Genomic DNA, 10100 nt, shown 5'->3' on the forward strand with positions numbered 1-10100 from the left:
AATGTCTTATGGGTACTAAGTGTAAATAGCAAAAATCAAAGTATATACAAGGTTCTACTAGACTCTTGGCTTCACTCATATATTGTGATTTTGGGGTATGTTCCTCCTGTAAGATGAGGGTCTACTAAATTCTTCTACACTGTAAGACAATCACAACTTCCACCCATTTGAGATCATATTACAAACTTTATCTTTGGCTTCTTTTTTAAAATAGATATTTTCTTATCTCTTAGAAGAGATTCTATTTAAAAGTGTGTTCTACACATAAAACAGATATACACATAGTCTATATTTAATACTGAATATCTTTATTTTACCATTTCATCTTCAAATCCTTGAAATGTTATAGTTTATCAGGATTTTATTTCAAAAACCAAACTTTTTTGCTTGTCAGTGTCACAACTGTATGTATAATTAAAATCTTCTGCACTGTGATATAAATTAACTGATTCTCTCAAGAAGACACTCACTCTAATGATACACAGTGACTATAACCTAGAGATATTTATATCCTAGTATCTAGAAGACAGAGGATTTATTGGACCATCTTTCTTGGATTACTGCCATAATTATTTTTATACTCGTTGAATATTTGATATCATTTTATTAAATTTTAACACACCTTGACTGGAAGCATAAGGGTCTTAAAAGAGAAACAGAGGTTTTGATTATTTGTGGAAGAGCTCACAGCAAAAGCAGTCTTTTGAGTACTGGTCCATTTCAACATCATTTTCCATCCTAGTGCTGTGAAGTATGTAAAGTAGATGTATACTGTTAAGGTTATCATTCACTGGAGTCATTTAGGAAAATAATCTTATAAAGATAATGTCTAGGAAAACTTTCATAACCTTTGCCTTAAGTAGATATCAACTTTATTTTCTTTATTATTAAAACTATTTTGTCCTTAACTCCAGAGATTGACATAGATATTCTCTTCCAAATATCTTGCTTACACAAATAGTATGAAGTAAAGATACAGGACAATCTGTGTATAAGTAATAACATGCATGATAGAGTCACTTAAAATTTATTGGTATCAGTTTTACCACTCATTAAACATCATTGTGTTTGCTTCTGACAAAGGTCTCTAATGTATATACTACTCCACCACTCACTTTCTGGAAATTTACATTGAGGGACAATACAAAAAAAGCTATCAAATCTTTGTACGTATGATAAAATTATGAGATATTTCGATTCCTCATGCAGAAAAAGAGAAATTCAAATACAGTGATGGAGTTATGACTCATAATAAAAGGGCCTAATGTGGGGAAGCACATAGAAATGATGGCTGTAATATTCATTATCCACCCTTCTTTATCATATACAAAAGCATTCCAACCCTGTAAGATGGAGGAGAGGGTATACAAACCTAGAAAGGTGAAGACCAGGACCAGGATGCTCTGGGTGGCTCTAGACTCGGGGGATACACTAAAAGAAACATGAGAGCTACGGATATGTTGAACCCTTTGCTTGTGCCTGTATAAAATGACAACCATAAATCCACCAGACCAGGCAACTATCACAGAGAACAAAACTTCAGAGAATACACAGAAAACTGTATACAATGAGCCTGCGACTTCATCATAACCTACATTGGAGCAATATGCCAAATCTCTTTTGTGTGTCAGGTTTTTGCTGTTTCCTTTGATATACAGATACACAGGAAAAATCATATTTATTACCATGTACAGGACCCAGCAGAGGGTAATATAGAGTCCAATGTACTTTGGAGATTTGGCTTTCAGAAGCATACAACAGGAGTCACTGGGACTGATGGTGATGGCCTGAAATACACTTAAGAGACAGGTGGTGCCAATAGACATGTTCCTGCCAAGTCTTTGAACATACAAAAGAACTTTACAACCAAAATCACTGATAAGCCATTGCATCCCAAAAGCCTGTATTATCATTAGCACACCTTTAGACACAATAATCAATGAGTTGGCTGTGAACAGGTGTGTGAAAATTAAATCTTTTGTCTTTAACTTCTGTTTAATGAAGTAATAGATAAGATAGTAGGAAAGAAGAGAAAAATTTCCAAGAATTCCAATTATGCTTTGAAATAAGAACACTATTCCTATTACCAAATCCTTGACATCCATTCTGTCATTTAGTACATTTTGACTATATAAATTATTGTAATAATCTCTTGGTTAAAGAAAATTAGGAATTGAAATTTCTATAAGTATAGTATGGGTGTACCTGAATTACTTTTGCTAGAGACTGCAAAACCAATATGTACAGCACACCAAGTCATTTCCTCAAATACAATTTATTTTGACAATAGTAATAACTCTTCAGAGGACAGCTGAAGTATTCAAATGTACACACTCAGTAAGGAATAAAAAGGGTAATAATGCCAGTGCTTTCATTGGATCTAATATCTGGAACATGATGCCACAGCAGAAAAGTAAAGTAGGAAACAGCAGGTATTTGTAACCATTGACATAAGCAGGCATCTTACAGAATGGAAACAGTGATCACATTGTAGTCAATATTTTGGAATCTGAAAATCTGTAAGTTACTGGGGAGAATATAAATTTACATTTCAATTTATAGCTTTCTTTTTAAAGTTCAAAATCCATTCATAAAAATTAGCATCGAACTTTAGATTCCACCACACCTCTTTTAGAGTGCATAGCCTTAGCTGATACTCACATGGCGCTGTCCTCTGCAGCAGCATAAAATAAAAGATAAAGTAATTCATAAAACCTATATGCAGTGAAATATAAATTAAGTAGGAAAAATTGTTGATTTTACATTGTGAGACCTATTACACAGAGACACAAATCAGCAGTTATCCAGTCTCTAAATAGGCTAACATCAATAGGAACTCATTTTCCAACAATCTCACCTCACCTGGTAATACAGGAAAACACTATTATCAGTGACACGGTTTGGAATTGTACAAGGTAAATGAAAATTTCATATTTCTATTTTTTGATAGAGGATTTTAGTAATGGTCTCACTCTGTAATGAATACTGACCTGGAATTCAGCAAATATCTAAATAAGCCTCTAGATTCTTGACTTTGTCATACACCATTAATTTTTTTCTTGATCCTTCCAATGAGCAGGCAATCAATATGTTTTATGTGTTTTTTTATTACTGCTGCTTTTGTTGTTCTTAGACTATCACCCATCACAAAAATGTAATAGAAATTATTGGAAGAGTTGTTGAGTTCTGACTGATATGAAGTTAGAGTCTCTACAGGACAAATATCACATAGACACAAGCACAGATCATGACACAACCATGAAAGATCCATGGATATACCTGAGATGCAAATTATGAGTTCATTATGATTCTTATTAGAATGCCATCCAGAGCCTTTGTTATACTTATTTTGTTGGGAGCGCAAAGGCCCTTGTACCCACAGATCTCCAGGGAAACCAGGAATGCTAAATATACAAGACTACCTTTTCCATGGAAAAGATATAAAATCTGTCTTTCCATCCAGGAATCAGAATTGGAGGTGATGGTGGCACACACCTTTAATCCCAACACTCTGAAGGCAGAGGCAGGAGGATCTCTGTGAGTTCAAGGCCAATCTGATCTACAAGAACTAGTTCCAGAACAAGCTCCAAATCTACAGAGAAACCCTGTCTTGAAAAAAAAATAGCCTGGTGATCTACATTATCTGCTGAAATATGCCTTATCGGTCTCTCACAATCAATATCAGAGATGTCTAATGGCCTAAATGACACTAATATTTTGTAGCTAGAGGATCCCTCAAGCTCCCACAACAAAAACCAAGAGGTGGCTAATAGCCCTTTGACCTCTATGTTATTTGTATGACTGATTCAAGGCCAGTTTCTTCCTAAGATCCTTAAGCTAAAATAGGTAGCATGTCTACAGAAACCATCTTTTTGGAAGAATTTCATGTAGCCTTATTTGAGTCTCAATCCAATTGTGTTTCCTCATGCAGCAGGAATTGTACAACACCAGGAACATTTTCCCATTTCATCTTGTGTTGAAATAACTGGAAATAAACTGCCTGACATCAGACTTCCAAAGGTTTGATTCAGAATGACTGAAGTCACTCTTGAGATTTTATTCTCATCTCCTTGCATATTGCTGCAGGTTTTAACACCTGAAGACACTCCTTCACTTATTGATGCTTTATTAAACTTTGTAATTTTTGATAATGAAATCAACAAGAAAGGAAATTTATCAAAGTACAGAGTTGTACCAAGGACAATTAAAACTCACTGTGGTTGTGAACTTCTTAAGTTTACCCACCTGGGAAACTTGGCTGGACACACTGACACAAGGCTAGTGCATACCTGTGAGGACAGAAAAAAAAATGTTCACCATCACAGAAAAGTACTCCAACATATAAGCAGTCAAGGGCTGGAGTCATTTCGAAATTAGTGGAGAAATGGAAAGAATCCTCCATTTGAGAGTCTGGTAGAAGGACTGCAACCATTATTCAGTATAGAGAAGAAAGAGACAATGGCAAGTGAGAGAACTTTCTGGATTCCCACTGACACTATGAAATGTGTGGACCATCCCTGGTAACAATATCTTTCTGTTTTCAGTGGCTAAAACTTGCTTCCAGAGACATGGGACTATTTACAGGAATGCACAGTGTGCTCACATTTGTCACACAACTGAAAACATGTTCTCACTAATAAGTACTTACTAAATATTTCATTGAGTTCAAAGACATACTAGAGTTAAATTGAAAACTTCCAATAGAGTTGCAATTAGAAATTACTGCATAAACCTGTTCATTTGACAACATGTTTCAGGTAGACAGTGGCATTGTCTTCATTGCTGAGATAAGGCTTGAGGGAAAGCGTGTGAAATAATTCTCCAGGTTCTTTAAGGGTTGTAGCAGTGAGAACAGAGGAGATAGACAACTCTGAGCTACCTCCTTACACCTGTCAGAATGGCCAAAATCAAAAACACCAATAAAAACCTATGCTGGAGATGATGTGGAGTAAGGGGAACACTCATCCATTGCTGGTGGGAATGCAAATTTGTGCAACCACTTTGGAAATCAGTGTGGCAGTTTCTCAGGAAACTGGGAGTCAACCTACCTCAGGATCCTGCATTTCCACTCTTGGGAATATACCCAAGAGATGCCCAATCATACTATAAAAGCATTTGTTCAACTGTGTTCATAGCAGCACTATTTGTAATATCCAGAACCTGGAAACAACCTAGGTGCCCCTCAATAGAAGAATGGATAAAGAAGGTGTGGCACATATACACTTCAGAGTTCTACTCAGCGGCAAAAAAATAATGACATCTTGAATTTTGCATGTAAATGGATGGAAATAGAAAACACTATCCTGAGTAAGATAACCCAGACCCAAAAAGAGGAATATGGTATGTACTCACTCATAAGTGGATTCTAGCCATAAATAAAGGACATCGAGACTATCATTCATGATTCTAGAGAAGCTAAATAAGAAGGTGAACCCAAAGAAAAACATATATTTATCCTCTTGGATATTGGAAGTAGACAAGATCGCTGGGCAAAAGTTGGGAGCACAGGGATGGAGGTGGGTTGGGGGGAATGGGAGATGGGAAGAGAGAAGTGAGAAGGGGAGTATTGGTGAGAGCTTGAGGAAATGGGATGGTTGAGATGGAGGAAGGGTGAATATAGGAACAGGGAAGAAGATATCTTAACTAAGGGAGCCATTTTAGGGTTGACAAGAGACTTGGCTCTAGGGGGATTCCCAGGTGTCCAAGGGGATTTCCCCAGCTAGGTCCTTGGGCAACAAGAGGAGAGAGTGCCTGAACTGGCTTTCTCCCACAGACACACTGATGAATATCTTGCATATCACCAAAGAACCTTCATCTGGCGATGGATGGAGATAGAGACAGAGACCCACATTGGAGCACTGGACTGAGCTCCCAAGGCCCAGATGAAGAGCAGAAGGAGGGAGAAGATGAGCAAGAAGTCAGGACCATGAGGGGTGTGTCCACCCATGGAGACAGTGGGACAAATCTAATGGGAGCTCACCAAGGCCAGCTGGACTGGGACTGATTCAGCATGTGATCAAACCGGACTCTCTGAGTGTGGCTGACAATGAGGGCTGACTGAGAAGCCAATGATAATGACACTGGGTTTTGATTCTACTGCATGTACTGGCTTTTTGGGAGCCTAGTCTGTTTGGATGCACACCTTCCTAGACCTGGATGGAGGGAGCGGGGAGCCTTGAACTTCCCACAAGGCAGGAAACCCTGACTGCTCTTAGGACTGGAGAGAAAGAGGGAGGGGGAGGGAATGGGAGAAAGTGAGGAGGTGGAAATTTTTAATAAATAAAAAATGAAAATGAATAATAAATAGTAACTGTCTTAGTCACTGTTCTATGGCTGTGAAAAGACACCATGACCAAGGCAACTCTTATAAAAGAAAGAATTTAATTGGGGATTGCTTAAAATTTCAGAGGATTAGTCACCATAGTGGTATGCAGGCAGACACGGTGCAGAAGAAGTAGCTGAGAGTTCTACATCCTGTTTCCCACAGACAGCCAGAAGTGAAACATTGGGTCTGATTTGGGCTTTTGAAAACTCAAAGCGCATCCCATTCCCCCAGAGTCTCCTACAGTGAAAAACTTTCTCTAACTGGGTCACATCTCCCAATTCATTTCAAGTAGTGTCACTTCTTGCTCACTAAACAATCAAATATATAAATCTTTGGTGGGCATTCTTATTCGAACAACAACAGTAAGTCTATATACTTGCATTAAAGTCTATTTTTAAAGGTTAAAAAAAGAAATTTGGACATTTGTATTCTGTTTATATGTTCACATAAGTTTGGGCAGCATAGTGCTATGACAGCCACAATTTCAAGCATACAATTGATGCTCAACTTCTTTTCCAAACTGGCAATTGTATGCAACGATTCTGGCATTATGTTAAAATGCCATGCTCAAATTATAGTCCAGTCAATCATAAACTACTTGTCATCAATTTGGCATTATGAAGTAAGGACAGACTCAATACTCATTTTGGAATCAATTATATGTCTGAGGGACCACACCTTAATATCTATCAAATAAAATATTGAACTATATTACCTTTACTCTCACTTCTTGTGCAGAAAACGATATTCTGTATAACAATGTGGCATAAAAATTACCAGGTTAAAGAAATAACTCTGTGCTGATGACTTTGCATTGTACAAGTGAAGCTTTAGTTCCACCTGCACAACTAACAAAATTGTGTGGTGGCACACAGCTATCATCCAAGGGTTGAGGAGGTAGAACAAGTGGGATTTTGAGCTTCCCTGTCCAGCAATCCTAGAACATTCAGAGAGTTAGAGATTTCTCAAAAAAATACAAACAAAAATAAAATTTTGAGGAAAGACAGCCAAGTTTCTTTTCTGACTCCACACAGAGAGACTCACAAGACACACACACAGAGAGATACACACACTAGTATACATTAACAGATAAAAACTCATAAACACACACATAGAAACACACTAACACATGATCACACAACCACTTACACATAAACATTTATACACTTTCCAACGAAAATCCTCTGTCTTACACACATGCACTCACCACCACCAACACAACCCTCACATATTCTCTTTCTCTCGCATAAACTCACAAATACAATGGGACTCAACTAAAATCACACATGTACCTTAACAGAAACAGATCTAGACAGAGAGGAAAATTAATTATGAATTCCAGTTTAAAGACTTATATTTGCTAATTCCTTGATCAAGTCAAAAATTAATAGCATATCAAGATTTTGGAAAGACATTAAACTAAAATTTATTCATGGAATATTATCTGAACACTAATGTTGAAATAATTCAAGCTCAAAAGAAAATTTAGGGTGTGAAAGTAGCTTTGTGGTGGGATCCTTGACCTGGAACAAAGCTATGGATTGCCTCAATATCCTGCATTGAAAACTGGAAAACTCATCCTATTTTTGCAATGAAATGAGAATATTACTAAATCGGAAGATATAAGAAAAGATACGCTTATCTTGGTTTAAGGATGTGCATGCTTCATATTTACATCATTTTCCACACAGCACTCTTTTCCCACGTTCAAGATGGAAAGCATCCTTAACAGTCATAACCACTGACTATGGGAGAAACACAGCTCCTGCCCCAGACCAAAATGCTGTGCTGCTTAGAAACAAGTTTTACACCACAAGCAGGTCCACCTTTACAGGATTAAATGATTACTATGATGCCAATAAAATCCATATTATTCACATGAAGTTGTTACACCAAAATCTATGATTGTCACACTGAACAATTTCATTTTTATGTGAAGAATGTGTAAATGTAAATTTTGGTGACAAGATTTCCAATCCTCTCACACTTTCAAAGTCAGATTTCATGATTATTTAGAATATTAAATAATCACCTGAGATTTCATTATGTTATACTGAGTAAATGGGAGATTTTTTTAATGGGGTGGGGCCAGACTTCCTTAATTGCTTTTTAAAGCTCAGAAAGTTTTACCATTTCTTGAATGATTTTTTTCACTGCATCTGTTTCCACCAAAAAAAAAAAAACTCTTTCCAGATATGAACACTTACCAGATTCACCTTATTTTCTGGTTCTACTTCCTGTATGAACCAAATGCTCACTTGAATAGTCTATACTGAACATTCTGCTCTGTGTGTAGCTTGTGACATCCTGAAATCCAGTTCTGTGGGATAGGTAGGCAGCACAACTCTGAATAAAGGTTTGAGGCTCTGTGACCTCATCTCCCTTCTGAACTGCATTTTTCATTTCAACAACAGTTGCAATGACAGTTCTTGCTTTGGGATAATTACAGAAACTGGTTAGAAGTTTCTTCTAAGTGTCTCCAAAGAGGTAAGTTTTTCAGAGAGGTTCTTACATTCTCATGACACCAGAAAAACAACAGTGACAGAGGACATAAGGCATATCATAATTTCGTGTGTGAGAGTCATGCAAAGAGGTGTGGATATTTTATTGGACTCTACCTTTCTCTGGGTTCTTCTAAACAAAAAGAAATGGATATTTAACTATTAGATACTAGTTTTGCTGATTTTATAGCACTCACCAGAACAAAGTTAGTCAGGAATTCAGGGATAGCTACTGAAGAGTGTGCAAAACGAAAAACTCAGTGTCACAATCTACACTAGAAATCACTACGGTCTTTCTAAACTCCGTACAACCTAACTCTAAATGACGAGTTGTAAATATACTAGGAATATTTGCAAATATCATACCAACAATGACACAACTTCTGAACACAGTCATGACCATAATCGAATGTATATGCAACCGTTACTCGCAAATGAAATCTGTTGTTTTCATTAAGCTGAGTCTATCTTCTCTATGTAAAAGTACTGAGTAGAATCTAAAATGACTCAGCATTGTCTTATTAGAGAAAAATGTAGCCAGCATTTTCAATTTTTGCAATTAGTCAAAAAACAGAAAATCTAGTGGCAAAACATTTGTTGTTTGACCAGTAAGCATCCTTCTTTGGAGGTTTTAGAACAACAGAGACAAAAAGATCACAGTTCACACAAGACAACATTACTTCTGATCTACATGTAAGCCTTTACTTTTCAGAACTTGTTGAGTTATAATTCATTCCATAAAGTACAAATGTAGTAAACTGTTCTGCTCATAGCCAGGATTTATTAGATGGGATGTGTTGTAGTTTGAATAAAAATATTATTCACAGCCTTAAGAATTTGAACACATGGTGCTCAGTATTTTAGGAAGTATTGGATGGCATAATCTTGCTGGAGGAAGTGATTTACTGGGCAGGGATTTGTTGTGGGAATTCATTTCAACCAATAGCTTTGGAGTACCAGATATAGGGCATAGGGCATGGCTTCTTGTCTATGAAAGTGATCTCTTACAAGGAAAGAAGAGATGTTGCGCGCTCTCTCGCGCTCTCTCCTCTCTCTCTCTCTCTCTCTCTCTCTCTCTCTCTCTCTCTCTCTCTCTCTCTCTCTCTCTCTCTCTCCCTCTCGTCAGAGATAGGATTGTTGCTTCTGTTCACCCCAGGCCAGAAGGGAAGACCTGGGGTGGGGGTGGGAGGTATCTTATTGTTGTATGTGAGTGTTTCTTAATAAGTATTTGACATCCTTTTATTTGGGCTCTCATAGTTTCACATGCATTCACC

The 10100-nt window shown here is 37.1% G+C and overlaps 1 protein-coding gene across 1 annotated transcript; it reads right to left on the bottom strand.

The window, feature by feature from the left end:
• Positions 1 to 1181: 1181 nt before the first annotated feature.
• On the bottom strand, positions 1182 to 2105 carry LOC130867825 (vomeronasal type-1 receptor 4-like). Its single transcript, XM_057760022.1, has one exon. It carries the CDS (start codon positions 2103 to 2105, stop codon positions 1182 to 1184), a length of 924 nt encoding a protein of 307 aa, XP_057616005.1.
• Positions 2106 to 10100: the final 7995 nt, after the last annotated feature.

Source organism: Chionomys nivalis, chromosome 2 (assembly GCF_950005125.1).
Source record: "Chionomys nivalis chromosome 2, mChiNiv1.1, whole genome shotgun sequence".
NCBI lineage: Eukaryota > Metazoa > Chordata > Mammalia > Rodentia > Cricetidae > Chionomys > Chionomys nivalis.